Raw genomic sequence first — 22,284 nt, 5'->3', positions numbered from 1 at the left:
TGTCAAAATGATTGATAACTAGAAATGTGCATGGTCTGGTGGGCTGCGTGGTTGCTGCTGCTGCTGATGACAGCTGCTGTAAATCCCACAGAGTGTTGCATTGGCTCCAGACATTTGTCTGTGGATGGGTGTTTGACTGGGATTGTATATGTACAATATGAAGATCAATGACACCATTATTCTTATTCCACCGTGTGTGTTACTTGAGCATCATTTTAGATATATTGTGACACTTTTTGCCCTTTGTCTCCAGCTTGGGAGTTTTAACTTCTTTGTGGTTTGTAGACTTGGGACATTGTCCTTCCTTCCTTGATCTTTCAAGAGAGTTGAATTTTGTTCATCCATTTGAGGACGTGATACTAGGAATTATATGTGTTAGTTGACTCTGAACTAATTGAGGAAAGAGTTTGTATATATGGTCTCCATCTTACTTCTGCCTTCCAATTGTGTGCATCTGATTGGCAAAACCAATTTGAATCTTGAATCCTAGAGGCAAGAGAGTCTTAGAAGTGTAGTTTTTAGCTTTCTGGCCTTTGTTCCTTTAAAAGGCATGCTAGAAAGCCTTTGGAATGGGTGCTTATGTACTTATAAAAAGCCCGTGCTAATAAAAATTGATTGATGTGTGTCTGCTCCATCAAACTGGGAAGACCAGTTACTTGATTGTGAGCTAAGGAGCTAGTAAAAGATGGTCTCTTAGTGAAAGATTGTTCTTTTGCAGTGAGGCAGATGAATTGGGGGATTTTGTATAGTGGGTAGCTTGGTTTGAAGGCATGGGGCAGAATAGCAGTTAATAGTGGTGATCAGAACATCCATTAATGTCAAATGAGGTGATAGAAAAGAGCTTTGGAAAATGAAAAGCCTTACCCAAAGTGAAGGTAGTGTTATTACTTTTATTCTTCTTCTAAATAAGTACTTTCCTCCTTGTAGAAAATGCAGAAGAGCATAGAGTAGAGAACTGTTTCTGTCTTTCCATTTTTTTACTGGGCATTTGCTCATGTTTGCTTTCCCCTAAATAGCATTCTAATAAACATATTGCTTGTTGTGTACTTTTTTCCTCCACTTGTCAGTATTCCCCAATAGGCCACTTTTTTATGTAAATAAATATTCTCCTACCACAATATATTTAAAGGTTGTCCAGTATTCCATTTTGTTAGCTAAGCCAAACCCCTACATAACCATAATAATAGCTAATGTTTCTCTCGAGTGCTCTCTATGGGTCAAGTACTGTCTAAGCATTTTACATGGATTCTTATTTAGTCCTCATAGCAACCCTAGACAGTAAAGAGTATACATGTCTCCATTTTACTTATGAGGAAAGCAAAGCTCAGAAAGAGTCAGTCATTTCTCTCAAGTTTCACTGCCGGTATGTTTCAAGGCCAGAGTGTGAACCCAGGTCTGACTCCTCAGCTTGTGTTCTATTCACTACACTCTATTGCCTGTACACTCCTGTTTTACAGCTGGGGTCTCTCACTATGTTATTTGTACGGTCCAGTGGTGCTTTTAAAAAAGTTGTATTGTGATAGATTATACTAAACGTAAAATTTACCACAAGTGACATTTAGTACATTTACAGTGTTGTGCAACCATCACCAAGTTCTAGAACAGTTTCATCACCCCAAAAGGAAATCCCATACCTATAAAGCAGTCATTTCTTGTTCATCCCTCCCCTAGCACCAGGCAACCACTAATCTGCTTTCTGTCTCTATGGATTTGCCAGCCTCCAGATGTTTCATATAAATGGAATCATGTAATATGTGGCCTTTTGTGTCTGGCTTCTCTTATGATGCTTTCATGGTTCATTCAAGTTGTAGCATTATCAGTACTTCACTCTTTTTAATGGCTGAATGATATTCTATTATATGGGTATACCACATTTTGCTAATCCATTTATCAGTTGATGGACATTTGAGTAGTGCTTTAGTTTTATATGATTAACAGTAATATTACTCTGCCCATAACACTCTAGCAGTCATATTTCATTAATATGTGATTTATCTCCTGCATATACTCTCTTTAAATTTCAAGCAACTGAATTTTATGACTGGAGGAGTACAGTTGAGTGGTAAAATAGTTTCTTAGGTAACCTCCAGTATGTGTGGAGCATATAAAAAACAATGTGTGAATTGTTTTTATATTAAGCACATGACTGCTTAAAAGGTATGGGGTTTCCTTTTAGGGTGATGAAACTGTTGTGGAACTTGGTGACAGTTGCACAACATTCTGAATGTACTAAATGTCACTCATGGAAAATTTTATGTTTAATGTAGCCTATACAATACAGTTTTTGTTTAAAGCACTGCTGGACCACACAAAATACAACTACAATTTGAAAAGCCTTCTTCTTTTCAAATATCAATTCTTAAAAGTTCTCACGAGGTGTCTTTGCTTCTTTAGCTCCCTCTTCTTCCTTTAGGGATACTCTTCCCATAAGCCAAACTGGTTTCCCCTTTTCCCCTGGAACACACTCTGTACTTTAGAGCCATTGTGTCTGTGTCACACTCACCTTTGCTGTAGGAATACCCTTGCTTGTAGGGCTTCCTTAGCCTCACCTCTCTGCCTGTCTACACCCTACCATCTTTCTGTGCTCAACTCAGTCAAGCCTGGCTACTTCTCTTTCCTGGTAGCCCATCCTTTGTCGTCACTGTAAGTACTCATTCATTGCTAAACACTTATTCCCTGATAGAATTTAGAAGAATATTAGAGTGACAAGGCTGTAGAGTCTGAAGTCCAGCAGTTGCAAACTCTAGTGCCTCTCAGCCAGTGTAAGTAATTTGTGAATAACAGGCATCAGACAATAGGGTTTGGTGGGAATGTTGAAGTGAGTGCATGCTCCACCTAAAGGCATTCACAGGCCGGTGAAAAATGCAACAAAGCTCGGTGCTGGCCTGCATTATCAGGTTGCATGTATTGGTCTCCTCTTTTTTTGTTGACTGTGATTTGAAGAACATCTTCTGTGGTCCGAACAGATTTGCATCTTCAGCATTGAACATAGTTCTGGGTACATAGTAGGGCCCTCAATAAATGTTTGTAGAATGAATGACTAGAAATGAGCGAATGAAATATCACTTGAGGTGGTCTACTTACAGCATCTCAAAATATAAAAATTCTCCTTCTCTTATCTTAGGATGTGTCTCATGCCTCAGTTGCATAGAGGTTGCTTTTCATCCTGATTATAATCCCCAGGCCCTTGATCTTTCCTGACTGAGTTCATCAACTATTTGGGATGCCAGAACCTAGCATTTCAATAGTGCATTTGTTACCAACCTTGAGTGCCCCTACCCCATTCTCTCTCAGCACCCTTCCTGGATGCCTGCCCTAACTAATTCTCTCTGGCTGCTGTCTCTACTGCTGTTGCCTGGCTGCCAGGTGTTGCCGGATTAGGCCACTCCATGGTGTTGCCTGGGCCCATTACCAGTCTCTTCCATCCAACTCAGTGCACCTTTTGTTCCCAACTTGTACCTTCCCCGATATGCTCCACACAGTGCCCCACTTTTGTTGAGTTGTTTGGTTGGTTGTTATGCTCATGTTCAGAGACCCACTTAGGGCTCTGAAGGTGGCTTTTGCATCCCCCTTCTTAATTCTGCACTCACATGTTCTTTGTGCCCGTCTCCAATCTTCTCTTGGAGTGCCTAAGGTTAGGAAGAGGAAGACTTTCTTTCTTGGAGTCTGAGAAGGACAGTGCTTCTACCCTTTCCTTGGCCTCAGGCAACAATGTTCTAAGGCCAGTAATAAATTTGGGCTGAACTCTGACCAAAGCCCCTGTTCTAGTTTGCTAGCTGGCAGAATGTAGTATACCAGGAATCGAATGGCTTTTAAAAAGGGGAATTTAGTAAGTTCCAAGTCTACAGTTCTAAGGCCTTAAAAATCTCCAGATTAAAGCAAGTCTATTAAAATGTTCAAACTAAGGCACCATCAAGAGGTTACCATCCCTCAAGAAAGGCCGATGAGTTCAGCATTTCTCTCTCAACTGGGAAGGCACGTGGTGAACGTGGCAACAGTCTTCTAGCTTTCTCTCTTTGCTTCTTGTTTCATGAAGCTCCCTGGAAGGCATTTTCCTTTTTCATCTCCAAAGATCACTGGCTGGTGTGTTTCATATCCATAACCGATTGAGTCACATCTCTGTGCAGACAACCCTATCAGGTTTCCAACCTATAGTACTGAATAGGGATAAAAAGGTGATTTCTATTTAATGAGTAAGAATAACCTCCAGGATAACCTCTTGACTGTTTGGAATCTCTCAACCATTGACACGTTATTTTATCTCATTTTGCTCTTCCCCCTTTTGGTCAAGAAGGTTTTCTGAATCCCTTAATGCTGAGTCCCAGCTCATTCTAGGATCTCTGTCCCACATTACCAGGAAGGTCCATACCCCTGGGAGTCATGTCACATGTAGAGTGGGGGAGGAGGGCAGTGAGTTTGCTTGTTGTGTTGGCTGAGAGAGAGAGGCCACGTCTGAGCCACAAAAGGGGTTCTCTTGGGGGTGACTCTTAGGCCTGATTTTACATAGGCTTAGCCTTTGCTTTGTGGGGTTAAGTGTCATATGAACAAACTCCAAGATTGAGGGCTCAGCCTATTGCTTTAGTTGTCCCCACTGCTTGTGAGAATATCAAGAATTCTCCATTTGGGGAAGTTGAATTTTCCCTCTTTCTTGCCATTCCCCCAATGGTACTTTTCTGCCATCTTTCTTAAGCCATCTGACCAACTAATCTAAACAAAATCATCTTTAGTATGCCATTCTATTTCTAAAATTCCATTTCCTACAACCGAACCTAAATGTTTCTATCTTCGCTTACAGCAGAGGGTCTGAGATGCTCAACTAGTGTCATGAAACTGTGACCCTCCTATCCTATCTGCCACCTGGAGGTTTGGGATGCCAGGGAAAAGGATTCACTCTGAATCTTTGATTATAGAGGAAGTGCTGGGTTTCTTTAGTATTACTTGCCCAGCAATCTGAGTGCCTGCCTGTCTTTTATCTTTTCCTGGAGACAAGAATAGGAAGGCAGAGAGGAACTGGACAGATTTTTTTTGTTAGATGAGATAGAGAAAGGATATTTTTGTTGTTGTTGTTTTAATCAGCCCAAGTATTTGAAGGACCAAACCCATTCAGGGTGCTGGAAGCCCAGGGTGGGGAGGGGTGTATGGGGGGAGTAGGGATGAGGGTGTGGAAAAAGGAAGATTTGTCCATTAGATTGAGGGAGTGGCTGGCAGTATTTTCTTTTGTGCCTCTAGCTCTGTAGCTGCTTGTGATCCCTCTTTTTTGCTGATTTTCTGAGAAGCATGTAGGACATAAAGACCTTTAGCTCATGTCCTTTTGATTTGTAATAATTCAGTAGCCGTGAGCAGGGGGCATGCGAAAAGGACTGTGAAATGTGGCTTGAGGAACCTGCCAAAAGTCTCTCCCCAAAAATGCCCCCAAAATATCTTTGTGGTATCTAAAGTACCACTGTCACAAATTGCTTTCTTTAGATAAGGGAAGAGTTTGAGCTATCAGAGAATCTTCTTAAAAAGCATAAACCTCTGAGACATAAAATGAAAGCCTATTAAGAGTTCCTCAGTGGAAGGAAACGTAGAACCACCTGAGGGTGGACAAAACCCTAGTCAGAAACCATGAGGTAACGCAGTAACAAACAGGGCTCAGAACTCATTTGAGTGTTTTCTTTTAACTGTTTGCCTAGACGAAGGTGACGGTGGAACTAAGGCAACATTTTTCTAGTTGTTCTTCTGTCTTCAGGCGATTCCTTTTTCCACATTCTTCATCTGGACTTGAATGGCAGGGGTGAGGAGAAAATCTTTCTTTCTTTTCTGCAGTCCTCTGTACAGAGCTCTCTGAATTCCGGGTGACTCAACGTCTGGGCCAGAAGAGGTTGTTCTTGCTTGGGACTTTGGGAACCATTTGTGAAAATGGAGGCTTGGCCTTCACATGTCCAAGTCATCAGCTAGCTGCTCAGTCAGGCGGAGCTCCTTGGCTTAGCTTTCAGCACTTTATTCAGTTAGTGTTCTTGCTCCCACGAAGGTGCGCTTTTTGCTGGGATTGTTCTGGGGGTGAGGGGCTGCCTCAGCTGCTTCCTGGGAAAGCCAGGATGGCTCCCACGTTATAGAGCTTTGATGTGAGAACTTGGGAGACAGGGCCCAGGGCCTAATTAGTCCTAGCTTCTCCTTCCTGGGATGTGTTCACAGAGAACATCAGGGATGTGAACACGTGTGTGCCCTCTAACCTCACCAACTTGTTGGCCAATTCTCAATGAATGAAGGTGAGTTCCTGGATTAAGGAAAAGTCTCTGTCCTGAAAGGACATTCTTTCTTCCTTTTAAGAAAAATTAATTTTTTTGAGGTATCGCTTATATACATAAGAGGTATCCATTTCAAGTGTACAATTAATTCAAGATATTCCTTTATTAAGAGCTAGGTAAAATAACATTGAAAATCTGCCATGCCCTCCGCTCCCTGTGGTTGGTGAGGAGTTACAGCTCTGGGAAACCCTGGCAGACAGGAAGCCCACACGATCACTCCCCACAAGGGTAAACTGTGATCTCACAGCTCTTGTGGAATCAGGCGGCCTGGTTTCCAGTCACAGCTTACTGTTTGTGACCTTGTGAAATTTCACAGCACTGTATTTCAGTTTCCTCATTCATAAAATGAAAAAGGCAATTACACCAACCTCATAAGGTTTTTGTGAAGATTAAAGAACATAATGCAAAATAGTTGGCCCAACACTGAATCTCTTGAGGCTTTAAGAAATGATGGCTCCTGTCATCAGTCACGGAGATGAATAATGGAGCCCATAGTGAGGGTAGGAGGATGACAGGAGGGATTGATAGCTAGTGGTTTCCTTGTTATTAATGCAGCCTCTCTGATTTCTTCTGTGTTCTTTTCCCTGCCCAATGTAGATCCTCCAGAAGGTGGAGAATGGAGACCTGAGCAACAAGATTCTGCAGATCACTGACCTTGGTCTTGTTCGGGAACGGCCCCGGACCACCAAGATGAATGCTGCAGGGACGTACACTTGGATGGCCCCTGAGGTGATTCGTGCCTTGATGTTTTCCAAGGGCAGCGATGTGTGGAGGTAGGGCCTGGAGGTGCAAGCACAGGGTTCTCGTGTCTATTTTAGCTGTGCACACACTTCACAGTTTGAAGAATTTGAGGTCACAAAGGATCCCACCCCCAAATAGGTCTGAGTGACCTGAAGTACTCAGATCAGTCTATGCTAATAACCACATTGCCTGGCCACAGTTCCCAGTGCTTTCACCTACAACATTTCCTCCATTGCTGTGGAAAATGTGACCTTTACACAGGCCTCAGTGTTGCTTTCTGGGAAAGACCCGTGAATTTCAGGGCAATGTGTTTTCTCATCTCTGGCCAGTAGGATAGTGAGAGCATCTTAACACTCCTGGAGATCCTCACCAGGATTGGCCTGGCTTGCTTAGCAGCAGTACTGAGTTTCTAGTGGCTGTTAACTGCTTTTAGCGACTCGGAAAAGGGATCAAGTGAATATCCTCACTGTAAGCTCTTGGGCACAAGACAATTCTTTTTGCCATTTCTTTTTACTTGGTGAGCTAATTAATTTTCCTTTCTTGTTATTCAGTTAATCTTTTAGTCAAGGCTCTGTTTGTCTATTGGACATTGATTTAGAAATGAAAAAAAAAAAGGTCTCAAGCATGCACCAAGGACTATAAAATTACAGACTAGAAGTGGCTAACAGTCCCCCTAGTAAATGCAGCCAGAGGTCACGAGGACATGAATCTAAAGAATCTTGTCCCCACTGCTAGGACGAAAAGCTAACTACAGAATAAACATTCTCATGGCTATGAGACTGTTGCATCGCCTAGGCAAATAAAGGAGAGATGTATAGATGACCACTGAATTTCAGTCTCTGAAGTTGATGCTTCCTGATGTTGCTTCTGTGTGTGTGTATGTGTATAAATAAATTATATATAATATAACAATGTAAGTATAAGTAAATATATATGATATAAAATATGAAAATTTATTTTAATGACAGCTTTATTGAGATAATTCACATGCCATGGAGTTTGCACTTTTAAAGTGTACAATTCAGTGGTTTTTGGTATATTCAAAAGCTTGTGCATCAGTCTGCCACTATCTAATACCAGAATATTTTTATTACCCAGGAAGAAACCCCATACCTTTTAGCAGTCGCTTCTCACTCCTCACTACTCATTAGCCCCTGGCCACACCTAGTCTACTTTCTGTCTATGGGTATGCCCATTCTGAACCTTTTACCTAGCATGTTTTTTTATTTTTAAACTTTTTTTTATTAATTAAAAAAAAAATTAACATACAAAACATTTAGATATCTTTCCATTATACATATACAATCAGTAATTCTTAATATCATCACATAGTTGCATATTCATCATTTCTTAGTACATTTGCATCGATTTAGAAAAAGAAATAAAAAGACAACAGAAAAAGAAAATGATAACAGAGAAAAAAAAACTATACGTACCATACCCCTTACCCCTCACTTTCATTTACCGCTATTTCAAATTGAATTTATTTTAACATTTGTTCCCCCTATTATTTATTTTTATTCCATATGTTCTACTCTTCTGTTGATATAGTAGCTACAAGGAGCATCAGACATAAGGTTTTCACATTCACAGAGTCTCATTTTGAAAGTTATATCATTGTTCAATCATCATCAAGAAACATGGCTCCTGGAACACAGCACTACATTTTCAGGCAATTCCCTCCAGCCTCTCCACTACATCTTAAACAAGGTGATATCTACTTAATGCGTGAGAATAACCTCCAGGATAACCTCTCGACTGTTTGGAATCTCTCGGCCATTGACACTTTGTCTCATTTTACTCTTCCCCCTTTTGGTCGAGAAGGTTCTCTCAATCCCTTGATGTTAATTCTCAGCTCATTCTAGGTTTTTTCTCAGTCCTTTGATGCTGAGTCTCAGCTCATTCCAGGATCTTTGTCCCACATTGCCAGGAAGGTCTACACCCCGGGAGTCATGTCCCATGCAGAGAGGGGGAGGGTGGTGAAACTGCTCATCATATTGGCTGGAGAGAGAGGCCACATCTGAGCAACAAAAGAGGCTCTCTTGGGGGTGACTCTTAGGCCTAAATTTTAAATAGACTTGACCTATCCTTTGTGGGGTTAAGTTTCATGTGAACAAACCCCAAGAATGGGGGCTCAGCTTTGGTTGTCCACACTGCTTGTGAGAATATCAAGAATTCAACTTGGGAAAGTTGAATTTCTCCCCACTCTCACCATTTCCCGAAGGGGGTTGCAAATACTTTTCCAGTCACTGATCAAATCATTCTGGGATTCATCGGGGGATCACTCTGGACAAACCAACAAAATCTCATGTGCTACCTGAGATTCCAAATACTTATGACATTCAATCAAACTATCTACATGAGTTATATTAGGAAATACTCTAGTCAAAATCTAAATTTAGTAACAAATAAACATTTTTTGCTTTAGTCTCACACATAAGGTGACATTTTAAAGTATTATCATCTATTTTCAGCACTCTGCAATAATGACATTCCTTTGTTCTTCCTCATGCCAAAACATTTTAAAAATTTGTACATTGTACATTTCACTATTATTATACACTCTAGGCATTCCTAGATTATATCATCTCGATCTTTAACATCTATCTTTCTTTCTGATTTCATTTATGTCCCCAGCCCTCCTCCCTCTATCATTCTCACATGCAGCTTCATTCAGTGTTTTAACGTAATTACATTACAGTTAGGTAGTATTGTGCTGTCCATTTCTGAGTTTTTGTATCCAGTCCTGTTGCACAGTCTGTATCCCTTCAGTTCCAATTATCCACTGTCTTACCCTATTTCTATCTCCTGATGGTCTCTATTACCAACGACATATTCCAAGTTTATTCACTAATGTCGGTTCATATCAGTGAGACCATACAGTATTTGTCCTTTAGTTTTTGGGTAGTCTCACTCAGCATAATGTTCTCTAGGTCCATCCATGTTGTTATATACTTCATAAGTTTATTCTGTCTTAGAGCTGCATAATATTCCATCGTATGTATATACCACAGTTTGTTTAGCTACTCGTCTGTTGATGGACATTTTGGCTGTTTCCATCTCTTTGCAATTGTAAATAATGCTGCTATAAACATTGATGTGCAAATGTCTGTTTGTGTCTTTGCCCTTAAGTCCTCTGGGTAGCTACCTAGCAATGGTATTGCTGGATCATATGGCAATTCTATATTCATCTTTTTGAGGAACCGCCAAACTGCCTTCCACAGTGGTTGCACCATTTGACATTCCCACCAACAGTGGATAAGTGTGCCTCTTTCTCCAACACCTCTCCAGTACTTGTCATTTTCTGTTTTGTTGATAATGGCCATTCTGGTGGGTGTGAGATGATATCTCATTGTGGTTTTGATTTGCATTTCTCTAATGGCCAGGGACATTGAGCATCTCTTCATGTGCCTTTTGGCCATTTGTATTTCCTCTTCTGAGAAGTGTCTGTCAAGTCTTTTTCCCATTTTGTAATTGGATTGGCTGTCTTTTTGTTGTTGAGTTGAACAATCTCTTTATAAATTCTGGATACTAGACCTTTATCTGATATGTCGTTTCCAAATATTGTCTCCCATTGTGTAGGCTGTCTTTTTACTTTCTTGATGAAGTTCTTTGATGCACAAAAGTGTTTAATTTTGAGGAGCTCCCATTTATTTATTTATTTCTTCAGTGCTCTTGGTTTAGGTGTAAGGCCTAGCATGTGTTTAAGGTTTACCCATATTATAGCTTATATTAGAACTTCTTTCCTTTTTATAGCTGAAGAATAAATATTTCATTGTATGGCTCTAACATTTGGATTATTTCCACTTTTGGCTATTATGAATAATGCTGCTGGGAACATCTTGTACAAGTTTTTGTGCAAACATATATTTTTAGCTCTCTTGGTGTTCTAGTTCATGATATACCATTCACATTACCAGCTTTTAGAAGGGGGAATTATATTAAGTTGCAGGTTTATAGTTCTAAGGCCATAGAAATGTCTAAATTAAAGCAAATCTATAAAAATGTCCAAAAATGTATCCAGGGAATACCTTGGTTCAAGAAGGCCAAAGAAGTTCAGGGTTTCTCTCTCAACTGGAAAGGCACATGGCGAACATGGCAACGTCTGCTACCTTTCTCTCCAGGTTTCTTGCTTCATGAAGCTCCCCCAGTGGCCGTTCTTTCTTCATGTTCAAAGGCCTCTGGCTGTGTGTGCTCACGTGCTTCTCATGGCTCTCAAGCTTTCTCCAAAGTGTTTCCTCTTTTAAAGGAGTCCAGTAAGCTAATCAAGCCCCACCTGGAATGGGTGGAGTCACATCTCCCTCTAATCAAAGGTTAGTACCCATGATTGAGCGTACCATGTCTACAAGGAAATAATCTAATCCAGTTTCCAGTCTGTAGTGCTGAATAGAGATGAAAAGAAAGGCTATCTCTACAAGATGGATCAGGATTAAAACATGGCTTTTCTAGGGTACATCATCCTTTCAAATCAGCACACTTGGGTATGTACTTCATAGCAGAATTGGTGTGATATATTAACTGTATTTGTCTTTTTGAGAAAATACCAAACTGTTTTCCACAGTGGGTGTACCATTCTCATTTTACTTTCTTATCAGCAGTGTTTAATGGTTCCAGTTTCTCCACATCCTTGCCAACACTTGTTTTTGTCTGTCTTTTTGATTATACCCATCCTGGTGGGTCTGAAGTGGTGTCTCGTTGTGGTTTTGATTTGAGTTTCCTTAGAAATTGATGATGTTGAACATCTTTTCCTGTGCATATTGGCTGTTTGTGCATCTTTGAAGAAATGTCTGTTCAGATCATTTGCCCATTTTTAATTTTTTTTGTCTTTTTTATTGTTAAATTGTAGTAGTAATTTATATATTCTGGATATAAGTCACTTATCAAATATATGATTTGCAGATCTTTTCTCTCATTTATTGGCTGTCTTTTCACTTTCCTGATACTCTTCTTTGAATCAGAAAAGTTTTTTGTTTTTTAACTTTTTTTTATTGTATAGTATAGCATTTATACAACGCAAAGAAATAAAAAGCAGTAGTTTTCAGAGCACTCTTCAAAAAGTGGTTACAGGATAGATCCCAGAGTTTGTCATAGACTACCATATGATCCTCTCATATTTTTCCTTCTAGCTACTCCAGAATATAGGAGGCTAGAGGGCTTAAATACTTTTTTATCATTGCAGTTGACTTTTTTTTTCCTTCTACTTCTGTGAACAATAACATATATACAAAAAGCTGTAAATTTCCAAGCACAGCACCACAATTAGTTGTAGAACATGTTTCAGACTTTCACATGGTTTGCACCTTCACAATTTTAGGCTTTTTACTGCTAGTTACTCTAAAATACTGGAGACTAGAAGAGATATCAATTTAATGATTTAGCATCCATATTCATTTGTTAAGTCATGTCTGCTATATTATAATTCCACCATCACCTTTGATCTTTCCAAAACTCTCATTGGGGTAAATTTGCGCTATGGCAATTCTACATTTTCGATATTGGAAGGGTCTGTCACTCATATGGGGTAGGGAGATGGAACTGTCTCATGCTCTGGAGAGGCTTGGCTAGGTTTCAGGACTTATCTGGACCAGGGACCCATCTGGAGGTTGTAGGTTTCTGGCAAGTTACTCTAGTGCCTGTAACCCTTGTGGGATCTTATAAGTTGCCCTAGATGTTCTTTAGGATTGGCTGGAATGGTCCTGATTGGGGGTTGGCAGGTTATGATAGGTAGCAAGGTCTTCCTGAAGCTTGCATAAGAGCAACCTCCAGAGGAGCCTCTCAACTGTACTTGAGCTCTCTCTGCCTCAGATACTTTTTTAATTACACTTCTTTTCCCCATTTTGGTCAAGATGGAATTGTTGATCCCATGGTGCCGGGTCTGGATTCGTCTCTGCGAGTCCTCTCCCATGTCGCCAGGGAGACATTCACCCCTTGTGTCATGACCCACGTAGGGTGGGAAGGCAGTGATTTCACTTGCAGAGTTGGGTTTAGAGAGACTGAGGCCACATCTGAGCAACAAAAGAGGTCCTCCAGAAATAACTCTTAGGCATGCCTATAGGTAGTCTAAGCTTCTCCGCTACCTACATAAGCTTCACAAGAGTAAGCCTTATGATTGAGGGCTTGGCCTATTGATTTGGGTGTCCCTAAAGTTTGACACAGTATCGGGGGATTCCCTGATGGCAAGGTTTAATAGTTCGTAGTCTTTTTCCCCTCCCTCAGAGGACTTTGCCAATACTTTTTGATTATCTGGTTAATATACTCTAGGATGTTTCCAGGCGTTACCATAATCTACACAGGATTAAAGGACCTCTTTCTCATTCTGTGCTCCCTGTGTTTCAGTTGTTCAGATGAGCTATACACAGGTTGAAGGAGAGTATGTGCTACAGAAAATTTCAGTTTCAGATCAGATAAACCTCTCTTCCACTGGTCTCAAAGAGTATGTGTGGTTCTAAAGTATAGACACTGCCTTCCTTACCGCTGTATTCTGAATTACTTTAACCCCAACCTGTTCGGCTTCGTTCTCATCTCTAAATGTCAGATTATATATATAAAACAGCCTCTCAAAATCCAGATATGCTAATCACCACTCCACACTTAACGTGTCTGCTCTAAAAGCTTAGAATCTAGGCCCCTGTTTTGAATCAGAAAAGTTTTTAATTTTGATGAATCCCAGTTTATCTGTTTGTGTCTTTGCTTGTGCTCTTGTTGTACAAGGAACTAATGTATGGCCATGAAGGTCATGAAGATTTACTCCTGTGTTTTCTTCGAAGAATTTTTATAGTTTTAGCTCTTATATTTAAATATTTTATCCATTTTGAGTTAATTTTTGTATATGATGTGAGATGGGAGTACAACTTCATCCTTTAGCATGTGGATTTCTAGTTGTTCCACCACCATTTCTTGAAGAGACTGTTCTTTCCCCTTGCATGGACTTGATGCCCTTGTGAAAAATCAATTGGCCAAAGATATGTGGGTTTATTTCCGGCACTGTCAATTCTATTCCATTGGTATATATATCTTTTATGCCAGTAACAAATTGTCTTGATTATTATAACTTTGTAATAAGCTTTGAAATGAGGAAGTGTGAGTTCTCCAACTTTGTCTTTTCTTTTCAAGATTGTCTTGGCTATTTTGGGTCCCTTGCATTTCTGTTTGAGTTTTAGGATCACTGCAGTTTCTGCAAAAATGACAGCTGGGATTTTGATAAGGGTTGTGTTTGAATCTGTAATCAATTTGGGGAATACTGCCGTCGTATGATGTTAAATCTGGTCAAGGAACATTTACATTTATTTAAGCTATTAATTTCTTTCACTGATGTTTTTATAGCTTCCTTATATTGACTCTTACTTTACCACACATTAATTACAGGGGGAAGTAGCTCACATAAAGAAGAGAATTTTATGTTTTAAAAAATTTCTGACCTTATCTTGTTGGGTTGAGCCATATACTGATATTCAGTAGCTTTTTATCTCCAACACCAACAATTTTTTGTACTTCAACTTAATACTTTTATTGCTTAGCCATATACGAATGAAATTAGTGAATGTATTAATTAAGCAAAGTTGCTACTCTAAGGAGACCCACAGATATGGTGCTTAAATTAGATAGAAGTATGTTTCCTTTTTCAAGAGTAGTCCAGTCAGTGCAGGCTGGCAGGGCAGTTCTGTCCCATGCAGTCATCCAGGAACCCAGGTTTTTTTAGTTTTTTTGCTCCATCGTTCGTCCTTCAGTGCATTGTACATGTCTACGTGATTAAATCTCAATAGCTGTTACTTCTGTGTTCCAGCCTGCACCAAAGGGGAAATAGAGCTTATCCATGGCATCCAGTTTGTCTTTAATTCAGATATGACGTAGAAGGTGTACATATTTCCTCCATACACATCCTATTGCCAGTAATCGGTTTTGTGGGCACACCTAGCTCCAAGGGAGTTAGACACATGAGCGCCCTAGTTGGCCAACTCTTAGCTAAACTCAGCTAAAATTCTTACAGTAGAGAAAAGAGAGAATATATTTGGGGGAACAGTTAGCCGTTTGCCACACTAAACTTTAGTTTACCCTTCTTTTTGGGAAATCATGCTGCCTCGGTAACATGGTCGTTTTCTACTCCCTATATTCTGCTAGGCAAAGCCTGGCCCTGGAATCCCTCAGGTTTTATTAGCACCCACTCCAAGGGTTTCTGCTGCCTCAGTGATTTGGACCTAGTTGCCTCAGGTATCCAAACACATTCTTAGAGGGGAAGAAGAGCCAAAATGCCTAATGTAGGGTCTCCTCATGGTGACAGACATAGTAGGCAGGGAAGGGCAAGGCCGTTGCAGTGTTGACTCTGGTGTAGGAGGAACAGGGCAGGGTCTTTTCACTTTTCCTGAGTGTCCTGGTTCCAAAGACGAACCTCCAGTCTTTGCCTTTAAGCAAGATCCTGAGATCAGCTTAAGGAGCCTCTGAGGAGAAGCATTTAATGAAGTTATTCTGCTCTCTGAAGGGAATAGCTTGGAGGTAAACTCCAAGTCAACAGCTGTTGGATGAAGTATCTTGGAAATTGTTACAGGGTCGGTAGTGAGTCTCTAATTTAGAATTATTCCCAGGACTTAAGCCTCCTGATCCAGCTTGGTTGATGAATGTAGTTTGAAAGCATAATTCACCTTGCTGACTTTAAGCTTTCTTAGCATCTATACTGCAGGATTTCCTTCTTAGACAGAATTTATTGAGCTCATTAGATAGGCTTTTTAATCTCTCAAGGCTACTCATCTGCATGGCTTTGAATGATCTCACATCTTTGCCAGAGGCACAAAGATGTGCCTGTCGCTGTACAATAAAGCAATACACATACACCTGTAACAGTACCTACCCCCTACAGGCACTTAAGGGCTGAACTCTATGTGAAATGCTGTAGCCCTTTTATGTCATTTCCCCCAACAGTCCCCCATTTTACAGAAGAGGGAACTGAGGCACAGAGAGTTTGTCATGTGGTTGTGTTGACCCAGGTAATAGAGGTAAAGTTGAGATTGGGGCAAGATGTGCATATCTTGAAAGTCTGTGCTTGGTGCATTTCACTGTCTCTATGCTCTTGATCCTGTGCCTTGAGTAGCCTTTTCCAGGACAGTCAGCCCACCATGCCTGGGACCCAGCAGGATGTCCCAGAGAGGGTCAAAAGCATGTCTGAGAACTTGGGACAAAGCTGGTTCTCAATTTGATTTGTCATTCCTTTATTCATTCATGAAATGTGACTGAGTGCTTACTCTGTGCTGGGTGCTGGGCTGAGTTGCAGTACTCCATTGTCCCTTTCTCTCCTGGAACTCATCCAGGGCCTTAGTGCTCCAGGCCTGTCCCCTTGCCAGGTGCCCAGGGTCAGCTGAGTTTGTTTTCTTTCATCACGGTTCTCACAGCCTCCTCCACATCCTGTGATGGAGGGTGAGGTGATATCCTCAACTACATACATTTCCGAATTTACTTGTATTGGGAATTGCCGTGAGAAGAGTAATTGCAGAATTTTTTCCCTGTGGTTGTGCTGTTTGGGTACAGCCACAGGACATCATCCCTCAATGCCGTCCTGCCTGTTGTGTGTGGGATGATGTGGAGACCTTTTGTTAATAATTTTAGCTTCAAAAAATTAGGTTAGTAAAACATTGTTCAGAATAGGAAAAAAAAAAAGAAAAAATATGGCTAAACAAAATCACCTAAACCCATGTGTAAAGATAATCTGTATTGATATTTTTTTTTTATTAATTAAAAAAAGAATTAACAAAACAATTAGAAATCATTCCAATCTACATGTACAATCAGTAATTCTTAATAACATCACATAGTTGCATATTCATCATTTCTTAGTACATTTGCATCGATTTAGAAAAAGAAATAAAAAGACAACAGAATAAGAATTAAAACAATAATAGAAAGAAAAAAAAACAAAAAAAACAAAAACAAAAAACCTATACCTCACATGCAGCTTCATTCAGTGTTTTAACATAATTGCATTACAATTGGGTAGTATTGTGCTGTCCATTTCTGAGTTTTTATATCAAGTCCCGTTGTACAGTCTGTATCCCTTCATCTCCAATTATGCCTTCTCTTTTTTTTTTTTAATTAACGGAAAAAAAGAAATTAACCCAACATTTAGAGATCATACCATTCTACACATGCAATCATTAATTCTTAACATCATCACATAGATGCATGATCATCATTTCTTAGTACATTTGCATTGGTTTAGAAGAACTAGCAACATAACCGAAAAAAATATAGAATGTTAATATAGAGAAAAAAATAAAAGTAATAATAGTAAAATCAAAACAAAACAAAACAAAACAAAACAAAAACCTATAGCTCAGATGCAGCTTCATTCAGTGTTTTAACATGATTACTTTACAATTAGGTATTATTGTGCTGTCCATTTTTGAGTTTTTGTATCTAGTCCTGTTGCACAGTCTGTATCCCTTCAGCTTCAATTACCCATTGTCTTACCCTGTTTCTAACTCCTGCTGAACTCTGTTACCAATGACATATTTCAAGTTTATTCTCGAATGTCCGTTCACATCAGTGGGACCATACAGTATTTGTCCTTTAGTTTTTGGCTGGATTCACTCAGCATAATATTCTCTAGGTCCATCCATGTTATTACATGGTTCATAAGTTTATCTTGTCTTAAAGCTGCATAATATTCCATCGTATGTATATACCACAGTTTGTTTAGCCACTCTTCTGTTGTTGGAGATTTTGGCTGTTTCCATCTCTTTGCAATTGTAAATAATGCTGCTATAAACATTGGTGTGCAAATGTCCGTTTGTGTCTTTGCCCTTAAGTCCTTTGAGTAGATACCTAGCAATGGTATTGCTGGGTCGTATGGCAATTCTATATTCAGCTTTTTGAGGAACCGCCAAACTGCCTTCCACAGTGGTTGCACCATTTGACATTCCCACCAACAGTGGATAAGTGTGCCTCTTTCTCCGCATCCTCTCCAGCACTTGTCATTTTCTGTTTTGTTGATAATGGCCATTCTGGTGGGTGTGAGATGATATCTCATTGTGGTTTTGATTTGCATTTCTCTAATGGCCAGGGACATTGAGCATCTCTTCATGTGCCTCTTGGCCATCCGTATTTCCTCTTCTGAGAGGTGTCTGTTCAAGTCTTTTTCCCATTTTGTAATTGGGTTGGCTGTCTTTTTGTTGTTGAGATGAACAATCTCTTTATAAATTCTGGATACTAGACCTTTATCTGATATATCATTTCCAAATATTGTCTCCCATTGTGAAGGCTGTCTTTCTACTTTCTTGATGAAGTTCTTTGATGCACAAAAGTGTTTAATTTTGAGGAGTTCCCATTTATTTATTTCCTTCTTCAGTGCTCTTGCTTTAGGTTTAAGGTCCATAAAACCGCCTCCAGTTGTAAGATCCATAAGATATCTCCCAACATTTTCCTCTAACTGTTTTATGGTCTTAGACCTAATGTTTAGATCTTTGATCCATTTTGAGTTAACTTTTGTATAGGGTGTGAGAGATGGGTCTTCTTTCATTCTTTTGCATATGGATATCCAGTTCTCTAGGCACCATTTATTGAAGAGACTGTTCTGTCCCAGGTGAGTTGGCTTGACTGCCTTATCAAAGATCAAATGTCCATAGATGAGAGGGTCTATATCTGAGCATTCTATTCGATTCCATTGGTCGATATATCTATCTTTATGCCAATACCATGCTGTTTTGACCACTGTGGCTTCATAATATGCCTTAAAGTCAGGCAGCGCGAGACCTCCAGCTTCGTTTTTTTTCCTCAAGATGTTTTTAGCAATTCGGGGCACCCTGCCCTTCCAGATAAATTTGCTTATTGGTTTTTCTATTTCTGAAAAATAAGTTGTTGGGATTTTGATTGGTATTGCATTGAATCTGTAAATCAATTTAGGTAGGATTGACATCTTAACTATATTTAGTCTTCCAATCCATGAACACGGTATGCCCTTCCATCTATTTAGGTCTTCTGTGATTTCTTTTAGCAGTTTTTTGTAGTTTTCTTTATATAGGTTTTTTGTCTCTTTAGTTAAATTTATTCCTAGGTATTTTATTCTTTTAGTTGCAATTGTAAATGGGATTCGTTTCTTGATTTCCCCCTCAGCTTGTTCATTACTAGTGTATAGAAATGCTACAGATTTTTGAATGTTGATCTTGTAACCTGCTACTTTGCTGTACTCATTTATTAGCTCTAGTAGTTTTGTTGTGGATTTTTCCGGGTTTTCGACGTATAGTATCATATCGTCTGCAAACAGTGATAGTTTTACTTCTTCCTTTCCAATTTTGATGCCTTGTATTTCTTTTTCTTGTCTAATTGCTCTGGCTAGAACCTCCAACACAATGTTGAATAATAGTGGTGATAGTGGACATCCTTGTCTTGTTCCTGATCTTAGAGGGAAAGTTTTCAATTTTTCTCCATTGAGGATGATATTAGCTGTGGGTTTTTCATATATTCCCTCTATCATTTTAAGGAAGTTCCCTTGTATTCCTATCTTTTGAAGTGTTTTCAACAGGAAAGGATGTTGAATCTTGTCGAATGCCTTCTCTGCATCAATTGAGATGATCATGTGATTTTTCTGCTTTGATTTGTTGATATGGTGTATTACATTAATTGATTTTCTTATGTTGAACCATCCTTGCATACCTGGGATGAATCCTACTTGGTCATGATGTATAATTCTTTTAATGTGTTGTTGGATACGATTTGCTAGAATTTTATTGAGGATTTTTGCATCTGTATTCATTAGAGAGATTGGTCTGTAGTTTTCTTTTTTTGTAATATCTTTGCCTGGTTTTGGTATGAGGGTGATCTGGCTTCATAGAATGAATTAGGTAGTTTTCCCTCCACTTCGATTTTTTTGAAGAGTTTGAAGAGAATTGGTACTAATTCTTTCTGGAACGTTTGGTAGAATTCACATGTGAAGCCATCTGGTCCTGGACTTTTCTTTTCTTTTTTTTTTTTTTTTAAAGAAAGACAGAGAAGGAAGGAAGGATGGAAGGAAGGAAAGGAGGAAGAAAGGGAAACATCTTTAAACATTTTCTTATTTTATTATATTTTGTTTGTTTGTTTGTTTTTTTACATGGGCTGGGGCCGGGAATCGAACCGGGGTCCTCCGGCATGGCAGGCAAGCACTCTTGCCCGCTGAGCCACCGCGGCCCGCCCTTGACTTTTCTTTTTAGGAAGCTTTTGAATGACTAATTCAATTTCTTTACTTGTGATTGGTTTGTTGAGGTCATCTATGTCTTCTTGAGTCAAAGTTGGTTGTTCATGTCTTTCCAGGAACCCGTCCATTTCCTCTAAATTGTTGTATTTATTAGCGTAAAGTTGTTCATAGTATCCTGTTATTACCTCCTTTATTTCTGTGAGGTCAGTAGTTATGTCTCCTCTTCCATTTCTGATCTTATTTATTTGCATCCTCTCTCTTCTTCTTTTTGTCAATCTTGCTAAGGGCCCATCAATCTTATTGATTTTCTCATAGAACCAACTTCTGGCCTTATTGATTTTCTCTATTGTTTTCATGTTTTCAATTTCATTTATTTGTGCTCTAATCTTTGTTATTTCTTTCCTTTTGCTTGCTTTGGGGTTAGTTTGCTGTTCTTTCTCCAGTTCTTCCAAATGGATAGTTAATTCCTGAATTTTTGCCTTTTCTTCTTTTCTGATATAGGCATTTAGAGCAATAAATTTCCCTCTTAGCACTGCCTTTGCTGCGTCCCATAAGTTTTGATATGTTGTGTTTTCATTTTCATTCGCCTCGAGGTATTTGCTAATTTCTCTTGCAATTTCTTCTTTGACCCAGTCGTTGTTTAGGAGTGTGTTGTTGAGCCTCCACGTATTTGTGAATTTTCTGGCACTCTGCCTATTATTGATTTCCAACATCATTCCTTTATGGTCCGAGAAAGTGTTGTGTAAGATTTCAATCTTTTTAAATTTGTTGAGACTTGCTTTGTGACCCAGCATATGGTCTATCTTTGAGAATGATCCATGAGCACTTGAGAAAAAGGTGTATCCTGCTGTTGTGGGATGTAATGTCCTATAAATGTCTATTAAATCTAGTTCATTTATAGTAATATTCAGATTCTCTATTTCTTTGTTGATCCTCTGTCTAGATGTTCTGTCCCTTGATGAGAGTGGTGAGTTGAAGTCTCCAACTATTATGGTATATGAGTCTATTTCCCTTTTCAGTGTTTGCAGTATATTCCTCACGTATTTTGGGGCATTCTGATTCGGTGCGTAAATGTTTATGATTGTTATGTCTTCTTGTTTAATTGTTCCTTTTATTAGTATATAGTGTCCTTCTTTGTCTCTTTTAACTGTTTTACATTTGAAGTCTAATTTGTTGGATATTAGTATAGCCACTCCTGCTCTTTTCTGGTTGTTATTTGCATGAAATATCTTTTCCCAACCTTTCACTTTCAACCTATGTTTATCTTTGGGTCTAAGATGTGTTTCCTGTAGACAGCATATCGAAGGATCCTGTTTTTTAATCCATTCTGCCAATCTATGTCTTTTGATTGGGGAATTCAGTCCATTGACATTTAGTGTTATTACTGTTTGGATAATATTTTCCTCTAACATTTTGCCTTTTGTATTATATATATCATATCTGATTTTCCTTCTTTCTACACTCTTTTCCATATCTCTCTCTTCTGTCTTTTTGTATCTGACTCTAGTGCTCCCTTTAGTATTTCTTGCAGAGCTGGTCTCTTTTTTTTTTTTTTTTTTTTTTTTTTGTGCTTTTTTTTTTCTTTTTTTTTTTTATTAATTAAAAAAAGAATTAACAAAACAATTAGAAATCATTCCAATCTACATGTACAATCAGTAATTCTTAATAACATCACATAGTTGCATATTCATCATTTCTTAGTACATTTGCATCGATTTAGAAAAAGAAATAAAAAGACAACAGAATAAGAATTAAAACAATAATAGAAGGAAAAAAACAAAAAAAACAAAAACAAAAAACCTATACCTCACATGCAGCTTCATTCAGTGTTTTAACATAATTGCATTACAATTGGGTAGTATTGCGCTGTCCATTTCTGAGTTTTTATATCCAGTCCCGTTGTACAGTCTGTACCCCTTCATCTCCAATTATCCCTTCTCTTTTTTTTTTTTTTTTTTTTAATTAACGGAAAAAAAGAAATTAACCCAACATTTAGAGATCATACCATTCTACACATGCAATCATTAATTCTTAACATCATCACATAGATGCATGATCATCATTTCTTAGTACATTTGCATTGGTTTAGAAGAACTA

At 39.0% G+C, this 22,284-nt stretch overlaps 1 protein-coding gene across 4 annotated transcripts in view; it reads left to right on the top strand.

The window, feature by feature from the left end:
- LOC143646729 (mitogen-activated protein kinase kinase kinase 9-like) overlaps positions 1-22,284 on the top strand; it is a 96,805-nt gene that overhangs the window by 4,971 nt on the left and 69,550 nt on the right. For all 4 annotated transcript variants that reach the window (XM_077115998.1, XM_077116000.1, XM_077115999.1 and 1 more), the window contains exon 3: positions 6,888-7,063. In XM_077115998.1, coding sequence (XP_076972113.1) covers positions 6,981-7,063 — 83 coding nt within the window. In that variant the 5' untranslated portion in view covers positions 6,888-6,980. The remainder of the gene's footprint in view (positions 1-6,887; positions 7,064-22,284) is intronic.

This window comes from Tamandua tetradactyla, chromosome 9 (assembly GCF_023851605.1).
Source record: "Tamandua tetradactyla isolate mTamTet1 chromosome 9, mTamTet1.pri, whole genome shotgun sequence".
NCBI classification, from domain to species: domain Eukaryota; kingdom Metazoa; phylum Chordata; class Mammalia; order Pilosa; family Myrmecophagidae; genus Tamandua; species Tamandua tetradactyla.
The sequence above is the reverse complement of the archived record's forward strand: the minus strand, read 5'-3'. Positions and strand labels throughout refer to the sequence as shown.